General features: G+C 39.2%; 1 protein-coding gene across 4 annotated transcripts in view; it reads right to left on the bottom strand.

The window, feature by feature from the left end:
• LOC115344471 (protein FAM47E-like) overlaps positions 1-23,477 on the bottom strand; it is a 48,652-nt gene that overhangs the window by 7,024 nt on the left and 18,151 nt on the right. The window contains exons 1-3 of one of the 4 annotated variants that reach the window (XM_030021845.1): positions 11,144-11,201; positions 1,505-1,646; positions 643-1,015 (exon numbers count right to left, since the gene is read on the bottom strand). In XM_030021845.1, coding sequence (XP_029877705.1) covers positions 643-1,005 — 363 coding nt within the window. In that variant the 5' untranslated portion in view covers positions 1,006-1,015; positions 1,505-1,646; positions 11,144-11,201. Of the gene's footprint in view, positions 1-642; positions 1,104-1,504; positions 1,647-11,143; positions 11,228-23,477 lie in introns of those variants that run through there. The other 3 variants (XM_030021862.1, XM_030021872.1, XM_030021854.1) reach the window with 3 other exon arrangements.

Below are 23,477 nucleotides of genomic sequence, written 5' to 3'. Positions count from 1 at the left end.
AGACTGTCCCTTCCAAAAGTCTCCGAGCTCTCCCGTTCCTTTTGAGAGATACTACAAGCAAAAAGCTTAATTTTGCCACTGTATCTGGTCACTGTCCTCCATCTGCAACATCCAAACAACCATGTTCCAGAAGTTCCCATCTACACAAGAGGCAAGGACCCGTTAGCTTTTGCTTGCATGAAGCAAAGAAAGTTGAAGAACTGGAAACTGGGAAAAGAGGATGATTCTGTAAACAGGCTGAAAAATAAAGGTAATGAGATATACTCTGCTATCTTGGGCATATTCCTAACTTATCAGTTCTGATTAGATTTGCTTCCTGCTCTATAATGTCTTTTTGTATCAATGCCTGGTGATAGCTTAGCAGGTAATGCATTTTCTGTAATCTGTTGATGGCAGGCACTAGATTCCTCAATTAGCCCATTTGTAATATTGTTCCACAATTAACTTGCTGACAATTTGGACCTACCGTCTAAATCTAAGTTACCTTTAATATTAGTTGCCTTCTTTTTTCTTTGGAAAGAAACACAATTTACTGTGGTTTGTTTTTTTTTTTAAATTGACCACAGTAGCTGCATGCTAGGTTAGTTTCCTGTTCCAACTCTCCCAAGAAACAATGTTTAAACAGGATGACAAAATAATTACCTTTGCGGAGATACTTTTTTCCAAGCGTGGGTAGAGAATCAAGGGTTGCTGGTTCAGACAGCACTCTATCTGTGCAACATAATCCCTCCTGGCTTGCTGCAGCAGGCTGAGCTTGGAAAGGCAGACCTGCGTTTTGGCACACTTCTTCCTTTTCTTGTGTGGAACTGTGGACAAAGATTTCAGTGTGCGGTTTTGAAGGGTAATTGAGACAGGCCGCTTTCTACCGTACACAATCATGTTATCAGATGAAGGAGGAAAGCCATCTCTGAAGTCATCTAGACCTTTTTTCAGGAATATCCAGCGCTGACCATTAAGGGAGTCCGAGAACCTCAGTCTGCTTTCTCGAAAGTCCTTATAAGACATTTTGTCCCTTCTGTAAGCAAATTACATTAAGCAAAGCTTAAAGGCTGTATTCTAATCAAAAAGACTCGAGTACATTTAGAGTACAAGTGGATATTCAACTCCAAGCATGCTTACCCACACTGGCCAGCAGTTTGCTGCTACTCAGCTTTTGAGAAAAGCTTATAAAACACTGACTTAATCTGTATGAAGGACACCCACCAAACCCCAGCATTTCCAGCTCTCAGAAATCCTGGCATTTCAAAAATTTGTTTTTAAATAAAAAATTGACAATGTTATAGAGCTTCTGTTTCGAGACATTTATTTTATACATATGTATATTGCTTCAATGACATAAAAATATTTTAAAGCTGTATGTTCAAGGTCACCAACGTTCCTTATGAATGCCCCATTTCAGTTGACCACAACTTTTCCAGCTTTCAGCCACTCCACATTTCATTTGTGGCCTACCAAATTAGTTTAATGTTGCAAGAAGGATTTAAGAGTTGGTAGTTGAACCAACCTTCATTTTCCGGAGCTTGCAGATACAGCGTCTAACCTCCTGTTTCCAAGGTCGTTCGGGTTGTTGAAGGGGACACTGGTAGGAGGCTGGCCATGGCAGCCTGGAGCAGGCAAACTGGAATAAGAGACCCTCTGGCTGTTTGCTGAAAAGGTCAGAGGCTGAATTAACTCTGAGGTGGCAGCGATTTTTATCTCCAAACACTACCTGAGGAACCCCACGAGCATGGTAACAGAGTGATTTAGTTATGAAACTCATTTAAATCCTTTTTGATCTGTAGGGATTAAATGCAGGACAAGAAAGTAGTGACTTCATATTTACTATCTTCCCCAGAACAACATTGTCTATGCTATGGGAAGGTAGAGACTCTGCTACAAATCTAATGGCAAAAAACAAGACAGGCATCACTAACCTCCAGCCATTCTGCATTTTGCACCCTAGTTTCCTCTGTTCCACTTATTCTTTGGATGCTAGCAATGTTACTGATTTGTCATTAATTTGTTATTAGTTAGAATTAATCATATTTAGTTTTAATATTTTAGCAAAATCATATGTATGTTGTATTTTATATATTTAACCACCAACCAGTGTCTGCTGTAAAATCCCCTGTATAGCCCCGTATCAAGGCCGGAGAAATTGACTAAAATCATCTAGTAGGAACATTTAGAACTTAAATAACAAGATAAAGAAATACCTGACAACGGGGTGGTGTAAGAGTTGTCAGTACGTTACCTGACAACGGCCTGTTTGGAACGCAGCGGCCGATCCCCAAAGATAGAATGTGCAGTACAAAGCTCCTGGAAGGTCCCTGGCTAGAGCCGTTAGAGATAACTGCATAGCTACTGTCAAAAAGGATGGATTGCACCTGTTGCCATAACATCGGTGAAGAAATCATAAACTCTAGACGAACTTTGCTTCATTATAATACCAAAACACACCTCCTGGTCAAAAGCTACCCGCCTCCAAGACTTACCACGCCTCGGAGAGACCTTCACTACGCCTGCGTAAAAGATATTCACATATGCTAATGATTTCCCAAAAATCTAATGAATATGTATAACTTTTCTTGGAAATCTAATGAATATGTATCGATAAGTCTTAATATAAGGTGTATTGTTTTGAAGACAGGTGTGCGTGGTTCGTGAGAGGACTCGCCCGCGCACCCGGCCGTCAATAAAGAAGTGTCTGCTTATCTACACTAAATTGGTGTTGATAAGTTCTTCATTCCGAGCTTTTTGGTAACAGTTTTGGCGACCCAGATGGGACCTCGCTGAGAGAGACCGGAGGAGTCGGGGACCCGATCGGTTCCTGCCGGCACCGAGGATTTCTCGGGGATACCCATCGATCCCCGATCCATAAGGCTCTTTGCGACGTCCCCTGGATTTTGGTAAGACACTTCTTTTAAATATTAAGGATAGTGGGTTAGAGTCCCACCGGTATTGTTTGGGGTTAGAGTCCCCCCGAGTGGGTTAGAGTCCCACCGGTATTGTTTGGGGTTAGAGTCCCCCTGAGTGGGTTAGAGTCCCACCAGTATCGTCTGCCTGTCAGACGCGGCGAAAGCTGCGCAAGGTTGGACAAAAGGATCCTGAAGGAAGTAGAAGCCTAGGCGTCTGCCCGTAAGACATAAGCGAAAGCTATTGCTGGGTTGGACAATTTGGGAGTGGGTTAGAGTCCCACAACTTTTGAGGATTCTGGGTTAGAGTCCCAGCTTCAAAAGCATTTTGGAAATTTTGGGTTTGAGTCCCAAATTCTAAAGAAAGAAAAAACAAACAAACAAACAAACAAAAAAAAAAACCAAAAAGAAAGAAAGAAAAAAAGAAAGAAAAAAAGAAAGGAAAAAAAAAAGGAAAAAAAAAAGGAAAAAAAAAAAGGAAAAAAAAAAGGAAAAAAAAAGGAAAAAAAGGAAAAAAAAGTGAGATATATTGTGTACTTGGAAGTATCGTGAGTGTTGTAAGTGTGGGATGTGCAATTGAGCATGAAGTGAGTCTTGGCAACGATTGTAGTGTCTCTTATTGAAGTTGGAAGTTATAAAGTGTGAATATATTTGCTGGTTAATAATTTTGCCAGGGGATATTGGTTATGACTCTTGCTTAGGGAAGTCGGCTTTGTCCGTGCCCTAGGCAAGTAGGTGGACTCCATTACCTGGCAACAATTGTTATTTGTATTTATTTAATATTTGGTGTTTGATATATGTATTTGGTATTTGAAACTTTGTATTTGATATTTGGCATTTGGTATTTGGTTTGGTATTTAACATCTGACAATTGATTATTGATTTTTGATATTTGTTATATATTTAATAGATATTTAGTATTGGGTATAAACATAATGGCATTTGCCAAATTATTTAAGAGTAAGAGTATGGGAAATTTGTCCACTGATGGAAAGATACCGAAAACATCTCCGTTGGGATGTTTGTTGGCACATTAGGGTGAATTATATGATGATTTACGTAAAAATCAAATGATTGAATATTGTAATCATTGGTGGCCTCTGTATACATTAGAGGATCAGGAAAGGTAGCCCGTGAATGGGACACTGAATTATAACACCATTCTGCAGTTAATGTTGTTTTGTAGAAGAGAGGGGAAATGGAGTGAGGTACCTTATGTGGATTTATTTTTTTTACTTAAGGCAGAGACAAGATTGACAGAATGAGTGCAAGCTAGTTAGTAGGGACAATTTGGTAATGGCTATAACTTTTGATAATAAGAAAGAGAAGAAATGTTGTCTGGCATGTGATATTGCCCCCAAAGAGGATGAAGGGCCAGAGTTGGATATATCCCCTCCCAGGAGAGGAAGGAATTGGGGGTGAGAGCATAGGGAACAGATGGAAGAAACAGAAAGCAGTGGAATAGAGGATACAGGGGAAGGACCGTCTGAAGTTGTGATTCATACCCCCATTTCTCGAAGAACCTGACAGCAGGCACAAACAATAGCTCCCTTGAGGCAGGGAGTTAGTAACAATGGACCAGTGTATGTAAAAGTGCCCTTTTTGGTTGTGGACTTGATGGCTTGGAAGCAGGCAGCTGGAGTATATAGAGAAGATCTTGAGAGAGTTGGCAGAGTAGTGGATACTATAATTAGAACGCAGAATCCAGACTGGAGTGATTTACAGGTGATCTTGGATAATTTGTTGGATGATACAGAAAAGCAGATGGTACTAAAAACTGGCAAAGCACAGACAGAAGTAGCAGTATTGAGTGGGACAATAGGTGGAACATTAGAACAGAATTTTCTGTCTGGGGATCCGCAGTGGGATCCAAATAACGTGGAACATAGAGAAAGGCTGAGTCGGTATCAGAAATAGATTTTATATGAAGTTAAACATGCTATCTTTGAATTGGTCTAAATTATATGAGGTGAGACAAGATAAGAATGAATCTCCCTCAGCGTTTCTGGAAAGATTGAAGGAAGCTGCCAGAAAATATACTGATTTAAGAATAGAAACAGAGGCGGCTCAGATACAGTTGGCTTTGATTTTTATGGGGCAGTCGGCACCAGACATAAGAAAGAAACTTCAGAAGCTGGAGAGAGAGGATTCAAGGAGTTTGAATAAAATGTTGGAGACAACATGGAAAGTATATAATAACAGGGAAAAAGAAGAAAGGAAAATCAGAGAAAATAGATTACTGGCCGTAATGACAGGAACAGCAGACAGAAGACGAGGTAAAAGAAGAAGACGAGGTGGCAGTGGACGGAGAGGATTTATGAATTTTAGCAATTGGAATTTTAACACCCCCTTAGGAGTGAATCAGTGTGTTTTGTGTCGGGAGGAAGGACATTGAAGAAAAGATTGTCCTAAAAATGTGCAGTGCTCAGGAGGAAATATTCAAAAGGAAGTAACCAGAATGACGGTTTTGGATGAATGAAAAGGACCAGAGGGGAACCCAGCTGAGCCTCTGGTTATAATTAAGCTGGGAAAAAAAGAAATTAAATTCTTAATAGATACAGGAACGACATTTTCGGTATTAAATACTTGTAAAGGAAAAATTAGAACAAAAACAACAAACATAGTAGGAGCAACAGGGAAAGAAGAAAACAGACCATTCCTGCAACCTCTGGATATGAAATTTGGAAATAAAATAATTACACATGAATTTTTGTATGTACCAGAATGCCCGATACCCTTGTTAGGAAGGGATTTGTTATCTAAATTAAATGCACAAATTGTTTTTAAGAAAGGAAAACTCTTTTTGAAGATACCTGAGTCAAAAACAGAAGAAATCCTAATGATACAAGAAAAAGTGGAGGAGCAGGAAATTCCACCAGAGGTAGATTTTGCAGTGATCCCTACAGTGTGAGAAACAGATATTCCTGGTAAATCAAAATTAACAGCACCTGTAAAAAAAGAGATCTAAAAAAAAAAAAAAGATACAAGAACAGTAAAAATTAAACAATACCCAATTAAACCAGAAGTTAAACAAGAGTTAAAGAAATTGATTGACAAATTTTTGAAGTATAAAATTTTGGAGGAATGTGAATCTGAATATAATACTCCTATTTTACCAGTTAGAAAACCCTCGGGAGAATACAGGTTAGTGCAAGATTTGAGAGCAGTGAATCAAATAGCCAAAGACATATATCCTGTGGTTACAAATCCTTATACATTGTTAACAGCGTTAAAGGAGACTCATCAGTGGTTTACAGTGCTTGATCTAAAAAAAATGCTTTCTTTTGCATACCCTTGGAGAAGGAAAGCAGAAAGTTGTTTGCTTTCGAATGGGAAAATCCAGAAACTGGGCAAAAGATGTAGCTGACATGGACAAGACTAACCCAAGAATTTAAAAATAGCCTGACAATTTTTGGAAACCAGCTGGCAAAAGAGCTTGAAATCTGGAAACAGGACAAACCAAGGCCTGAACATTTCCTTCTACAATATGTGGATGACATATTGATTGCTACAGAAGAAAGATCTACCTGCATACAGGTAACCATTGATGTCTTGAATTTTCTGGGACTAAATAGGTACAAGATATCCAGGAAAAAGCTCAAATAGCATGTCAGACTGTGATATATCTGGGCTTTGAGATTTCGAAAGGGCAGAGACAATTGGGAAAAGATCGCAAAGAAACCATCTGTAGTATACCTGAGCCGAAAAATATCCATGAACTTAGAGCGTTCTTGGGAATGGCAGGGTGGTGTCGTCTTTAGATCATGAACTACGGTCTAATAGCTAAACCGTTATATGAGGCCCAAAAGAACTCTTCCTTTGTGTGGGGTCCAAAACAGCAAAGGGCCTTTACAGAGTTAAAACACGCTTTAATGTCTACACCTGCTTTAGGCCTCCCTGATTTAACTAAAGGTTTTCAGCTGTTCGTTCATGAAAGACAACACCTGGCACTTGGTGTGTTAACCCAGAAAATGGGGAGCTGGAAATGACCAGTTGGCTACTTCTCCAAACAACTGGACACAGTGAGTAAAGGGTGGCCAAATTGTCTTAGAACAGTGGCTGCAACAGTGATGATTATACAAGAACCTCGGAAATTGACTTTGGGAAAAACAATAACAGTCTATATCCCACACATGGTGAAAACTGTTCTAGAACAAAAGGGGGGACACTAGCTATCTCTGAGCAGAATGATGAAGTACCAAGTAATATTAACAAGATGATGTAATTTTAAAAGCAACTAACCTGGCAAATCCAGCTGTGTTTTTAAGTTCCATACAGGAAGAAGGACAATTGGAACATGATTGCCTGGCTGCTATTGAGTATGTTTATTCCAGTCGTGAAGATTTAAAGGATGTACCATTGGAGCGACCGGACTGGGACCTGTATACAGATGGTAGCAGCTTTATAGAACAAGGAGTTCGATACACTGGATATGCGGTAACAACAGACACCACAGTTATAGAAGCAGAAGCATTGCCAAGTACCACCTCAGCTCAGAAAGCAGAACTTATTACTTTGATTCGAGCTTTAGAACTAAGCGAGGAGAAGAAAGTAAATATTTGGACAAATTCAAAGTATGCTTTTGAAGTGGTACATGTCCATGCAGCACTGTGGAAAGAAAGAAGATTATTGTCCTCCCAGGGATCAAATATTAAACACCAAGATGAAATTTTACAATTATTACAAACAGTTCAGAAACCAGATCAGGTAACAATCATACACTGTAAAACACATCAAATTAGAAACACAAAGGAAATCACTGGAAATAATTTAGCCGACCAAACAACAAGAAAGATAACAAAAGAACGAACATTGCAAATAGCATTAATTCCCTCCAAAACAGTAACTCTCCCTAGGGAAAAACGAAAATACTCAGAGGAAGATGATAAGCTAGGTCAATTATTAAATGCTAAGAAAAACCTAGCCAGATGGTGGGTAACACCTAAAGGACAAGTAGTAGTTCCACCCTTTTTGATGAGAGAAATAATTCAAACAAAGCATCAGGAGTGTCACTGGAAAACAGAAGCCTTAATAACTTCCTTACAAAAAACAAGTGGTATCACTCAGAATGTTAAGAATAGCTAAAAAAAAATAACTACAAAATGTGAAGTATGTTTGAAAAATAATCCAATAATCAGGAAAAAGGTTCAAAGAGGTCGAATAAAATCTAGTACAGAGCCTGGAGATTATTGGCAAGTAGATTTTTTAGAACTACCTAGACAGAATGGGTATCGGTACATCCTGGTGGGGGTTGATACTTTTACAGGATGGCCAGAAGCTTTTCCCTGTCGTTCCACACGAACAAAAGAAGTAGTAAAATGGTTACTACGAAAAATAATTCCAAGGTTTAAAGTTCCTATTAGAATTTCTTCTGACAGAGGTCCACACTTTGTTGCAGAAGTGGTCCAAAATGTTAACAAAATTCTGGGTATCACATGGGATTTACATACCCCATGGAGGCCACAATCCAGTGGGAAAGTAGAAAGAATGAATCAAACCTTTAAAAGACAAATAAGCAAAATTTGTCAAGAGACTAATTTAAAATGACCTCAAACACTTCCATTGACATTATTACGAATCAGAATACAGCCAAAGAGTGGAACCTCAGTCAGTCCTTATGAATTATTGTATGGGAAACCTTATGAATCTCCAGAACCAAACCCGAACATGCAGGTAAAAGGAAAACAAGATGTGTATAACTATTTGCTTTCCTTAGGAAAAACTTTGACTGCAATTCGGAGAGCAGTGGTGTAGAATAGACCATTATCCCTGGAAGTTCCGGTGCATAACTTACAACCAGGAGACTATGTCTATGTGAAAACGTGGACTTCCGAACCCTGCAGGAACATTGAAAAAGACCCTTCCAGATACTGTTAACCACCTTTACAGCTATTAGAATTACAAAATCAGATGTTTGGATATACTACATTCAAGTGAAGAAAACACCTACTCCATGAAAAATTAGCCGGGATCCAAAAACTTTAAAACTGACTCTGAAACATGTCTAATTTTTCATATCTGTTTGTGTTTGTTTTTTTTATATTAGTTTAGCAGATAATGATAATAGAAACCTGGACTGATTTGATAATCAGGAACAAAAAGACAAGTAGAAACAAACCAATTGATTAGCATTCCTGAAAAAAAATGTCTGAAGAAACAATTTACCAATAGAATTACAGTAAATTGCATGATCATGAGAAAGGTTCCAATTGTTTCACCAGAATACAGTCCACCACCAGTATATGCCGAAACAAATATTGACTCTCAGAATAATAATAAATAAATATTAGATAGATGATGTGAAAGTATTGAAATAATTTTCAACACTTTCAAAGGGGGGAAATGTTACTGATTTGTCATTAATTTGTTATTAGTTAGAATTAATCATATTTAGTTTTAATATTTTAGCAAAATCATATGTATGTTGTATTTTATATATTTAACCACCAACCAGTGTCTGCTGTAAAATCCCCTGTATAGCCCCGTATCAAGGCCGGAGAAATTGACTAAAATCATCTAGTAGGAACATTTAGAACTTAAATAACAAGATAAAGAAATACCTGACAACGGGGTGGTGTAAGAGTTGTCAGTACGTTACCTGACAACGGCCTGTTTGGAACGCAGCGGCCGATCCCCAAAGATAGAATGTGCAGTACAAAGCTCCTGGAAGGTCCCTGGCTAGAGCCGTTAGAGATAACTGCATAGCTACTGTCAAAAAGGATGGATTGCACCTGTTGCCATAACATCGGTGAAGAAATCATAAACTCTAGACGAACTTTGCTTCATTATAATACCAAAACACACCTCCTGGTCAAAAGCTACCCGCCTCCAAGACTTACCACGCCTCGGAGAGACCTTCACTACGCCTGCGTAAAAGATATTCACATATGCTAATGATTTCCCAAAAATCTAATGAATATGTATAACTTTTCTTGGAAATCTAATGAATATGTATCGATAAGTCTTAATATAAGGTGTATTGTTTTGAAGACAGGTGTGCGTGGTTCGTGAGAGGACTCGCCCGCGCACCCGGCCGTCAATAAAGAAGTGTCTGCTTATCTACACTAAATTGGTGTTGATAAGTTCTTCATTCCGAGCTTTTTGGTAACAGCAAGGCATTTCTTTTTTCTGCCAAATCATTCAGCAGCCGGGAAGTCTGTCTATATACAGTAAGTGCTGAGATGCTGCTACAAAGCCATGCACAAGCTAGTTTAGATTCCTCTCTAGTAACACATAGCCAGATCCAGAGATTTTCAGCTACACAGCACAGGTGGATATTTCTTTCCAGATGCTCCGGGTTCAGGAGCTAAGCAGACTGTCCAAAACCTGCTGCAAAAAATGCCACCACAGCCACCTCTGCAGGAGCAGCCAGGCCTAGGAAGGGCAGTGCACACATGCCTATTGCACACTCTTTGTGTGCATTTATGTCAAAGCAACACTGCCCCAGACACTGTGGAGACATCTGGTCAAGGCTTTATCTTTGTAACTACAAACATGAGCTAATACTTAGTCCTAATGACTGCTACAGCCCTGACAATACCTTCATCTTTGGTCTGTCTCCTGAAGTATAAGGCGGCTCTGGATACACAGCACAACTTCTTGGGTGCCCAGGTGAACTCTATGGCTCCTTGTCTGCAAGACTGTTAAATCCCCACTTTTAACTGATCCCGTCTTTTACCTGATTTTACAGTCATAAATACCATTTACTTAGCAGACTTCCACTTGTTAATATCCCCTCCAGAGCTTGGAGCAGCTGCCTGACTTGAGACAGAGGCCAAACCGAAGCTCAAGAAGTCTTCTGTTGCTTCAGGCCAGCCTGCCCACATTCTGATGTGCTGTTACTCACTCTTGACTTGCTCTCACATCCACAGAATTCACTTCTTCCACCTAGATTTCATGGTTTAAGTTGTGTGTGGTACTACCAGGTCAGAGTGCTCACCATGCTTGTGTAGGTAGTTTCTTTTTTACCTCAATTGGCTTAAATGATCAAGTGGCAACTGACAGGTATCTTAAATTGCTACTTTCAGTGCCTTAGCAATATAGTCCTTGCTTGCTAAAGCATAACAAAAGTGAATAGCCTAAAAAGTTTGGGTAAGAGGAGATCAATGTACTTGCAATGTCAAATATTGCAATATCAGTACTTGCAATATCACACATTTTATATAGAGTTACTCAGGAATTGCTTAACCCAGAGGCAAAATATGTTCTAAGAAGGTATTATTAAGAACTGTAAACAGCTAAGTACCTACCTGATATTTTACCGCTCTGACAGTGAAGATACCATAGGGAAAAATAACACCTTACTCTGCGTTAACTGATGTAGAGAAAGTTACCTCCACAGCACTCTGCAAGAAAATTTCCAGATAATCAGAAAATGTGAAAAATCTGCAAGAAAATCTGTAGAAGGTAACACTTCAGCAGCATTGCTTCAGACAAGCAAGGCACTAGTTTTAAGTCCCTACTGGCATAATACGCTAGGCATGTTTGCAGTTGGTTGTTGTGGAAACCAGATTCACAACTCATTATCCGCCTAGAGCAAAGGCTTCCTTCACACACAGAAACATGCAGAGAACTCCTGGGGACCGTGGAGAAAAATACTGGAATTAAGGCAGAATTTTATTTTGTCACAAGATATATGCTTATCTTTTTAACACCAGCACTTATTTATGACTGAACAACCAAAGTCTTTCTGCTGCTGAAAGATGATGCAATACACTGTTCAACGTGCCTTTACTAAGTGTTCTTTAACATTGCTCTCCAAGAAAAATAAGAAGCAAACATGGGTCAGCTCTGGTGTTGCCTCTTAACTTCTTGTGGGTTTGAATGACGACACAGACTGGTAGATGAATTCAAAAGGAATGACTTGGGACAACTGGAGTACACTGGAGTAGCTCTCCTTAGCAGCCTGTGGAATACATTCTGCTAATTCCTCATCCCATTCTCATTGCCCTGCCTAAGCATATTGGGTAATTTCTGTGCACACTGGAAGCTCAAATGAAAGCGTTTACATAGGTAGTATCCCAGTACCTGTACTGGGTTGATATTCTTTCTGGCACCAAAATGTGTTTGTGCACCACAACATGCAATCCCCGCCACAGTATTGCTTTCTTCCATGCCGTCCTGGACAATAAGAAAACAGTTAAAATCAAACTGAGCAGCACTTCAAGGCAGCTCAGTGCAGCCTTTGGGTGTTACTTCTTCAGTCATACTGAGAAAGAGTGACCACTCACTGGAGGAAAGGGAGTGATTTTGAGGCAGTCTGCTTTAAGGTGAGCTCTGATCTACACCTCATACCAAAGCACTAGCATGCTGAGGTAGAATATTTTGCTAGTCTCCAGCAGCACATCAGGCAGCAGGGTACCTCTGTCTTGGGCTGTAACCCAGGGAAGGCAGAGCCCAAGTGTGACCAGAATGACTTTTCCTCAAAGTTGCAAGGGTGGAGGGAATAGAAACTTCTAAGTCTAAAAAGCAAGTCTGTGAGAAAGGGTGAATGGTTAACGCTTAGATAATCAAGTGGTCAGTTTGTTTGGCCTCAAGAAAACACACATGAAGAAAGAGACTAGATAAACAAAGCTGAGATTGTTTGGCACATTGTGTGTATATGCACACGTAGAGTTAATAGATGTATTTACTGAGTAGGTGAGAGAAACAAGGAGTCTCAATTCTCAGTAGTGAAATCCCAGCATGCCAGGTCCTAGTTAAACAAGTATTTAATGAAATTATATACAGCTATATATACGTAGTTAGATTTACTTAAATATTTCTCTTGCCTGTTCAGTTAATACCGGATTATTTTACACAGAGGAGGACAGTTACCCTGGAAGAGACAGGTGGAGAGTTACCTTAAAATATACCAGAACCCCATGGTTCAGAGACTGGGTTCTCACTTCATTTGCCTGAATGTGGAAATCTAATGCTCACAAAGATGGTTCACAGTGCCAGCAGACATGTAACAGGGACCAGGAGAAATCTGTGCCACCCTGCCCTGGCTGCTGTAAGCCAGGTAGGACACCCACAGATATCTAAGCTTGTCTAACTGAATTAAGCCCCAACTTTCAGCTCCTGTCCTACCACACCTTTCTTGATTTAGGACAGGAAATTTTTTGCTTTATGGAAAGTTTACAGAGATATGAGAACAATGACAAAAGTAAGTCTTCTGAGTCCTTTTTTTTTTTTTTTTTTTTTTTTTTTGATAAAAACCCCAGTATTGGGGCTTGTAGCACCAAAGCCTACTCTCTGAGATGGTTTACAATCTGTCCCAACAAAAACAGGTGAGAACATATCAACAATTGACTGAGGAGCATAAATCCTACAAGAGGTCTCGACATATTCATCCAGAAAATGGTTACTCTAAGCCAGGTTACTTCTGAGGTAGAATAATGACATTTATTGCTGACCGCAGCTCTGTTGTCCCTCTCAGGCTATCCAGCACAACCACTCACTAAGTTTTTTGACTGTGGGGTGTGTTTCCTGTGATGGACACAAGCCAACAGCAGATTTCAGCGAGCCTATCATAGGGACACTCTCAGACTAGTCTTCCTTAGAAGGAGGGATCAATCTTTAAGTTAAGATTGTACCAATATTGGCTTACGTTCACAAAGAAAATTTATCAAGAAGGATTCACTGTAGTATCAGGAAATATTCTTGCTTTCTTGCTTGTGCTTTTCCTGACTTCAGTCAGGAATAGTCATTCTGGATCATGACCCAAAATAAGGACCACAAGCGTGCAGCCTGGTTTGCAGAAACAAGATTACCAGTCTGGGTGGCCTTGCCAGGCAGATGTAGCAGCCTTGCGAGGACTGGTGGAACATCCCAGTTGATGCTGCCACTCCCAGGGAAGCTGTTCCAGATGTGCAATGGAGCAGGACATCCTCACAGACAGACAGTGGGGATCTGCCTAGAAAACCCCATGGTGTAGTGTAAAGCTTTCTTTTATTAGTCACGTGCAGTGAGATCTATCGACGTACCCAATGGAAAACACAAGGGTTTGAAGGTGGATTTTTTTTCAATTATTTCTTAAATACAGCCAGGTTGTTGTCTTGACTCTTACTTCTCTCATCTACAGCTCAGATGTGCACTGCTTGCACTGAAGACAGATCCATGTATTTCCAGGGGCTGTCGCAACAAAGCAGATGACTAAAAACTCTGAAGAGCACATTCCTGCAATATCTCTGTCATGCTGAAACTCGTAAGAAGGAAGTCTGTACCAAAGCAAACCACCCAGACATAACAATGCTTTAAAGTATACATTCATGTAATCTGTGCTTCCCCTCAAAGGAACACAAAGTCATTTTCCTTTTTGCCCTTTCTCTTCATGTCAAGTCCTTCATTTCTGCACAGTGCAGAAATACAAGGAAACGCCCTGGAAACCCTGTTGTGTCTTAATAAACAAGACTAATAAGCCTTTCCCCTTTCTTTGGTTAAAGAACACACCCCACCTTGCACACCAGGTGGCAACACTGGTACAGATTTGCCCCAACTGCAAGATGCCAGCCTTTTCCAAAGGATGCTGCCCTTGCATAGCATCTGGCATGTTAATTATCAATCCCACACTTACTGGGAAGCTTGAAATATATGAGGCAGGAATGGAATTCAGTCAAATTGAACTGATATAAGTAAATAGTCAAAGCAATTTACAGAACACAGCACTGACAGGTAGTGTCTTGCTCCTAACAGAACCAAGATGTTTATTTCCTTTTTCTTATGACAGCATGACCACTGAATAATTCTGGAAAAGATGCCTGAGCAACAAATCTAAGGAAGGGTTGAGTATTACAGAGGTAGGTAACAAGAATTCCTTTCATGCTTTTACAGCCAGAAAAGGCAAGTGTGCAATAGAACTTCAAAGGATTGCAAACTCAGGGTTAAAAAAGCATTGTTTTGCTCCTCAGATCCTCCAGATCCTTGTAATTGTTAAGACACCCATAAATATATCAAAACCTTGGAATACCATAGACCTCCAAACCCTGACCGACAACTGGAATCTAGAAACAAGACAGTTCTATATGATAACACCTTGTTTTAATTAAGCACATGTAGGGCCTGAACAGACTGGGTTAAAAATCTTGAAATTGTTGAATCTCAAACCCATCTCAAAACCTGAAAACTAAGTCAAATTGTAAATATCAGCAGGTTTCTCATCCTGAATCTGAACTACAACATGCGTGCTTACTGCCCCTCATTCTAACAAATGATGCTAACTTGCATTGTATTTTTAGGTTAGATAGAATCGGACATTGGATTCTTTTCTTACTGAAGTATTACCACTCTTGTTAGCAGCAGCCAGACCAGAAGGTAGACTTGTAACCAAGTATATAGACTCAGTAAATAGAGAGTGCAATCCAAAAAGACACACTGAAGAGGTTTCCATTAGGCATAAGACAGCTGGGGATTCTCTTATTCATCAAGCTGATGGCAGAGCTTAGAAATAATGTACAGCACAGGTTTAAGACAGCTGTCACTCCTGGTCACTAACAGCTTTTTTTAAAACAAGGAAAAAATTAAATCACAGACACATCTCAAGTGTTAATCTGCATGGCTAGCTTGCCACTCGCAGTTAAGAGTCTGTGGTTTTTACCATATACAATGCTTTTCACACCAAGCAAACACTTTAAAAGGGACAGCTCTAACTTAATTGGGAGGGGTGAGGGGGACGTTTACCACAGCTCCCCGGTGCTCACACCACCCCACTAACGTTTCTTGAGTTGAGTTCTCAGCCTTCTCAACAGAGCAAGTCCACAGTCAATGGCCTAGTTGCAGAGAAGGCTGTTACTTAGCTCTGGTCCTGTGTAAAATGGCTGGTGAGCATTTCTAATCTTCAGAAAGGATGTATGGAAAAATGTTTTCCCACATTTTGGGGCAAGCTTTGATACCCTGGGGCTGCAATGGAACAAAAACCTAAGAGGCTATCTTTTTTACTCTTTCAGCAGTTAATGAAACTATATTAACATCATGGATCAAAGACTGAACAAAACTGCTCAAGGCATTAGCAGACATAGCACTCAGGATGGAGGATTAGCAAGCTTTTCCAACCCTTGCTTCAATGCTGAAGGTACTTTTTTTTACAGCTATCATGTTTATACAACACAAGAAGGGCTTGAGAGGTGTGGAAAACCACTTAAAACAGAAAGGATTTGCAATTGCTTGACTACAACTTAGAAAACTGTCACTTCAGCACTATACTGCCATCAGCTAGTTTTGGTCAATGTTTTTGTAAATCAAAGACTTAAAACTCAGCTATGAAGTATAGTCTGAGAAGGTAAAGTTGGAGTTGTTTTCCACTTCTACTCTGTAATCCTCATAAGACATTAAAGGGTATTCATTTGAAAACAACACTTTTGGGGTATTTAAGCAACCTTTAGGGAAAAAGTTTGTCATTTCAAACAAGTCTCTGCTAGTTGGGTACTACTACTACTCAGGATATGCTGGTTTTGACCTTTAAAAATGGATTTGCAAAAAACTTCCTGCCTTCAGATGGTTCAACACAGTGATACATTTGTGCTGCCAGCAAAGGAATGCCACCACATGTAAAGCTAAGACTGAAAATCCTCTAGTGCCACACAGATTGCTTCACACCAGCAGAATCAACTAGGATTGTTATTCTCCCACTACAGCTGCAAATGACAGAGCATTTTTCAAGGCTTATTCTAACATCACCCTACTTTGTTGAATAAGATGACACAGTTACTATGTCTCAGTGTGCAAATTATTTGTGAGTCTGTAACATAATCCAGAAAGAAATATTTGTGTTGGGCTTTGAGACTTACTTTTTTTCCTAAAAGGAGAAGAGCACTGACCCTCTTCTCAATTACAGAAATGCAAGAGTTAAGTCCAGGAAGACAAATTCTGTGCAACAACTGAAGGCCAAGAAATCACATAGAATTTAAGTGAGATGTTAGCCATCAAATACACTATAGGAATTTTAAGTAAAACCTCCCAGACATTCTGAATACTCTACAGCTCTTGATGGCACAGAAACAGACAGGGGCTGACTGCAGCAAGGTAAGCTGTATTTTTCTTCTTTTCCATTATTGCAGTCCGGTACAGGAGTGGTTTTGCCAAATCCATCTAAGGGCTTGCAGGCTCTGCTCCTTGCAAGAGGAACCATTCAGCTTAAAAGCTCATTTAACACAAAAGCACCAGAACAAGCATTCATTACATAAATAACCACTGACCTAGGTAACTAGGTAAGATAGAGGGAAATCTAGGTCGGGGCAAAGCAGGAACCCACAGCTGCTCATCTCCAAATTCCCAACCTATAATCACATGAAATTTTACTCCATCCATGAACACTGCAACCACAAATACTGCTTAATTCATTAAAAAAATTAGAAAAAAGTAATTTGAAGAGAAACATCTTAATGCCTTACTAGTGACCTAGATAACATCTTTCTTTCTTTTCTTTAGTTTTTAATAGAATCCAATTTTCTGATTTACCATAAGAAGAAAAAACACTGCTTGAAATTGAAGCATTTTTGGATTTTTTTTTTTTTTTTAGGACATAGTTAACCCATGCATCAACTAGGCACAAAAGGGAAAACTTTAAAAAGTTATCATAGAAAAATTTTTTACAAGAAGCTTTTTACATATTTTTTCTATACTTAAAAACAATTTAAAAAAAAAAGAAAAGGAAGCCCAAGTTTATTTTCTGTGATCCCAACAACAGCTACCCTCATGTTTTTGAACTTGATATAAAAAAGGAGAAATATTTTTTAAAAAACAGTACTTTACCTTGTATTAAATATAAAACACAGAACATTTGACCTCATAATCCTCAGAAAAAAAATTAAAGCTTAACCAGTTCAAAAACTAGCTCAAAATAAAAAATTATTTTTTCCTTCAATACTACTACTAAAGAGTTATTTCTGTAGAAATCCTTAATACATTAATTAATCCTACTCACAACAAATGTGTGATACCCTCTGTAACTTCCTTCCAAAAAAAAGCCCCAAAAATAAAACTTGCCTTTTTTTCCTTATTAAAAAAAATAAGTCTCACTAAGAAAATAACCCCACCCACAAACAAAAGAAGGTAGGTCCTTCCCATGTGAATTTAAGCATTCCTGGCTTGATTAGCTCATGGAAATTAGACCAATGAGTGTGCAGGAGGGAACAGGCTTAGGATATAAATGCTCACACGGGGCACTTTGATGAATAAGTGCTTTTTTTTAGTTTGAAAAAATGAAAAAAATAGTAGGAGACTTTTTAGGTTTTTTTGAATATAAATAGATTTCTTAAATTTATGCTTTATTTTATGCTGACTGAAAGTTAAGTATATGGAAAGGGTTTTTAATGCTTTATGTTATTAGGAAAAAACTGAAAAGAATTGAAATATTAAATGTTATAACAATTTAACTTTTGTGTTTAGTTAATAAAAATTCTAAAAAAGCAATATTGAGGTTATTTAATTGTAAATACTGTAAAAGAAAATACTTTAAATATTTCTAGTACATATTAATTGTTTTAGTGTTTCTTAATATAAAAAGCAGTTGAAATATAAATAAGAACTTCTCAGGCAAGCTACCTTCAGATGTGGTAAGTCTACTTATAGGTTTTCAACTCAAAAAATCACAGGTTTTTTGTTTTAGTTTTTCTAGTCCTATGCAGGAGCTATCACTTTTGTAGAAGCAAAAACTATAATATTGTTTCTACAGAAATATTAGAAAAAAATTCATTGCTTATCCTGTTAATGTTTTAAGATAATATGAGTAAAGATGGCTTTTTGCATGGCTGCTTCTAACAACACAACTACTCTTCAATTTTATCTTAAGTGTTATATTTTAAGTCAGTGACCTATTCCAGTGTTAGGGCAGTTTAGTCTTAAGTTTACCTGTTTTTTGATTGTTAGTTTAAATAACAGCTGTGTATTTCTACTTTATTTTTACAAAACATTGTTCTATGATGAGATATGAGTTAATGGTTCTGAGATGAGGGTTTCCCAATGCAAGTGCAGGAACAAGCAATTTATTTTGTGTGACTTCAGGACTATACCGAAGTCTTCAACGCAGCAGAGATGCCTAAAAGCAGAAGCTAAGTGTTGTGGCAAGATGCTAATGAAAAACCTAATGAATAAATGGTAATATAATTATATGAAATAGTCAAGTATGCTTTTGAATAGTAGAATGCTTGCTTTTGTCCTAGTGAGTTAACAGCCTATATACTGGTTCTGCTTTTATCTTTGCAGTCATCTCAGGCTCAAACTGAGGTGAACACCACTGTCTTGACAGCTGTGTAAGCATTTAGGGGATCATGTACTCTTCATGCTCTAATTGGCATAATTGAGGTACAGCATAGCCTACTGTCCTGGCTTAGACTGTCCCTTTTAAAATCGGCTCCATCAAAGTGTTTGGGAAGAAGAGCAGGTGGCAGAAAACAGACTATTTTTCCCTTATCCTGTAGAAGATTAAGCTTCTTAATCCTCAGATCCTGTATTTTGCCAGACAGGGACCTCTGCATGTGGTAGCAGTAGGCATTCATGAAAAGGAAGATATTCACGGAGGGTTTTCTGGCAATTCGATAGTTAAACTCCTCTTGACTGCTACCAGTGGTAGCATGCAGCCCTTCAGGCTTAGGCTATGCTCTAGGGAGTGTCTGTACTTGTTGTAAGTGAAAATTTGTTAATTCCCCTGGGAATGGGCGCTGAAAAGAAAGGATTAAATGTCTGCTATGTATATTTTTTGCACTAGGACTTTGTGAGTGGGTGACCAGAAGAGATGTTAGAGTACCATTGCAGGTCTACAGAGACCCTGCCAGCAGCAAGTGAGCATGTATTTCCCCATCAGCTCTGCACAGCTTTCTGCCCAAATGCTGAGGCTGTACTTTATTTTCAGTGCTAGGACATTCCTGGTACCTGCAACATCAGTGGTGCCTAACAGCTGGAGCATGTCTTGGCAGGCATTGTGCTTGGATGTGCTTCCTACACAGAAACCTAGCTGTTTTAAGGGTTTTGGAAAAGCCAGAACTAACCTGAAGCAGTAGCTTCAGGTGGACACTGGCAACCTGTTAGAAAATATGTACTTAGGTGGTTACAGCTGGCTGTGATACTCTTACCATCATGATGAAAAGCCTTTTAGTGAGGGAAGTCTTGGCTCACTTGAAATGAGAAGTAATATTTGTAATTTTGGACCCTTAATAATGCCATGTTTAATCCTTAATTTTATTTTGATACTCAATATCTGGCTGTATATAAGACTAATTATTGGATAGAAGTTACATAGTAATGGTTTATAAGCATACTATATGAAGTAATTATTAAAATCTTTGTTTTATGGTGTAAATAAGCAGTTACCTAAAGGAAATATAATAAGATATACAGTTGAAGAGCTAAGCTTTCTATTGACTTGTTTTAAAGGTAAACTAAGAAAAGATGATGAATGTGAAATCTTTTTGTCCTTGTTGAGGTTTCACATTTAATGCTGACCATTTCCATACACTCACCATTTGACACATATTTTGAAATCATCTTGCTGAAAACAGGAGGGGGGGGGGAGTATCACTGCTGAGGAGTTGTACACAGTGTCCTTATGCCCTACTCAAGCCAGAATCTGTCCTCCCTTACCCTGCAGCATAAGGGCCTGAGGAAAATAACCTACAGCTGTCAATTAGATGGTGAACTGCTGGGGATGGAGTGAGAGTGCAAGTGTGAGCTATTGGTATTCAAGTGCTCTCTTCATTAGAGTAAGGGTGGCTGAGTGTCATTGCCCATGTGTTATGGGTCTGGCAGATGAACAGGAAAAGGCAAGGTTGGGGGGATTAAGCCTTATGTGGTAACACAGATGAATTTCTAGCTCTTTCTCCTATTGCTTTGTGTTTGATTAAATTAATCAGGGTGTGTACCCCTCATCAGTTGTCCTGACCCTAACAGTGGTTGAGCACTGTTCATACAGAAGAATACTCGTCCTTGCTCTATTCAAACTGGGTCTGACTTGACTTGCATCTGGTCCATCAGAGCTGGCCCCAGGTGTTAGCACCTTGACCAAATCCTCCCATCTTTTCCCAGGGAATATGCTGCATGTAGAAAAGCATCCTGATCTCTTGTGCATTGCTGCATACTTCTGCCAAACCCTTCCCCTGTAACTACCAGAAGTGTCTACTGTCAGCTCCTGCTGTGCATGTTTAGCCTTAAGATGGGGAAAGCGAGGATGTTACATCCTCAAGGAAAAGATTTGATATACCTTGCCTATTGTTTTAGGCTGTCTGTACAACCAGGTTTGTCAATGGCCTCATCGTTTACCACACCGGGGTGAATGAGATCTAACCCCTCCTGATGGGAAGGAAGATCAGCATGCAAGTTTCATGGTGCTTTTATGAAACAAGCTAAATCCCTGTGTTGTGGAGTCTTTGCAGCACTGATCTGTTAGCAGCCTCTGTCCAGGTTTTTCCTGTTAAGGGGGTTCATGTAAGAGAACAGTTGCTTTCTCCTGTGGAAAGGTTAGCACCTCTGTTGCTTGCCCTGTGGCAGAGATATGGTCAGTACAACTGTTCATTGCCTTGGAACAGCTGTGTACCTAAGTAGCTTATTGGAGCTTGATGCAAAGTATTTTGTATCAATAACATAATTTCCATTATAAGTCTGTTAAGTTTTACCAGGATCGAGAGTAACTTAGCACTGCTGAGTAGGAATAGTAATACTAGTGTCAGGCATCGTTTTATTCATATGCCTGGCACGCATGTGACCCATTTTCAGTTTTATTTAGCCCACTGTCAGTGAAGTGGATTAAGTGTATCCCTAGAAAAGCCTTTAAAAGCCAGCTTTGTTAGAGAGCTAGCAACACTTTCTGTGTTCACAGCAATGTTCTATCAGTTTTAATAGGCCATTCCTTCAAGTGAAGAGTTAGTGACTCTTCCCAATGGCTGGGTGAATCTCTTCCCCCAGCAGCCTGCTGCCGAAGTATGGCTCATCTCACCACACACAAAGCACTCTGATCTGCAAAGGCACTATTCCTCCTATGCATGAGTGTGACCCTGTCTTGGGGTTTTAAACCAAAGGTGAATTGTTAGCAGCTAGCATGGACCATGCGTTTACATGCTTAGTACTCAAGCATACTTTGATTCTCAGTCTTCAGTATATTTCAACACCAAATGAAAGCAAGTACTCAAACCTACAGGAGAAGAGCTGACTGAACAGTTTTGTTTCTTTTTGCTTCTCTTTCTCTGGCAATGTAAACTGGTCCCTTCCTAAGCAGTATGGGAAGTGAAACTGGTGTGGGGCTTTTTTTGATTGTTTGTTTTGACAAGTGAGTGGCTTCATTGAAAAGGGAATCCATGAGGTCAGGTGTCTACTAGGATCTCTCCTCAGGCTGTGTAGTCCCTACTTTGTTTGGTAGTACATTACCCCAGAGGAGTAAGTATGGAGTAGGGAAAAAAGCTTGGACTATAAATATATGCTGGGAAAGATCTCCATAGTTTTTTTTCCTGACTCTGGGAGGTATTCTAGAATACTACAGAAAACTTTTTATTCTGACCATCATAAATAAAATATTTGTTCTTGTTTTCTGCTCCATGCTTGTGATTTTCACTGTAATTCAAGGTAAGAGAATGTAATGTATTTGTAGCACTGATCAAGGCTGATTTGTATTTACTTATGATGCTTCATAGAACTGTGAAGTTTGGTTGAAGACACATAAATGAAGAATTAACACTTCACTCTTAGGTCTAAAGCTGTGGTTTTTTGTAACTATTCCTAGGGCAAGAAATCAGGTTAATGAGGTGCTTCCTTCCTCACCCCCATTTATTGGTTACTACTTCTTCACCCCACTTCTTCCCCCATATATAACTTGATTGCTTGGCCAGCCTGTGACTGTAAATAGAAGTAATTGTTTTTGTAGGAAGACACAGGAATGCAGAGGTGATGGTAGGGTGAGGTATTTTTTTTAAAAACTAGTTTGTCTGACAAAGGACCTATAAGTTTAAAGTCTAACTTACGTTTAAAAGAAGCACTGTATTTGTCATGTTATTTCCTGCATGCATCTAGGCGCCTGGTGAAAAGGCAGGGCACCTGCCTCATCAGTCAGGAATATGGAGCAAGGTCTATGTTGGAACTACCCATGGTTTTTTGGAACAAGATAAGGTCTCTGGGGTTTCTTTTTTCTAGGCAACTTGTATTCCCAGGGAGCAGAGTGTCTCTGCATCTAGAAAGGTTCCAACTTTTGTCTAGCTTTTATAAAAAGTTTTATAAAAAATTGGCCTGTTTCTCAACAGTGCTGCCTGTGAACTTATTGAGATGATGCGAGTATAGACATTACCTTTGCAACTGCATATATTACATAAGAAGTGTTGAACATGGTATTTGGTTTAGAAAAAAACAAACAAACAAAAAACAACTTAAAGGCTGGGCTTTGAAAGCTACTGGGATTTAGCTGGGTTAGAACTGATAAAGCTTTAACAGGACTTCATGTTTTGTCATTAGTTATTCTAGTCAGGGAACTTGTTACAGAGTTGGAGCCCCAAGGCTCCATATCCAATCATTGATATGCTGAATACGACCTGCCAATACCTAGCGTAGGACTTATTTTCTTTGGTTTGATCATTTTAGTGCAACAGTGAAGTGAACAGCATAGAGAAAATGCTTTTGAACACCAATTCT

Source organism: Aquila chrysaetos, chromosome 1 (assembly GCF_900496995.4).
Source record: "Aquila chrysaetos chrysaetos chromosome 1, bAquChr1.4, whole genome shotgun sequence".
NCBI classification, from domain to species: domain Eukaryota; kingdom Metazoa; phylum Chordata; class Aves; order Accipitriformes; family Accipitridae; genus Aquila; species Aquila chrysaetos.
Note: the sequence above shows the minus strand (reverse complement) of the source record. Positions and strands in the feature narration are given on the sequence as shown.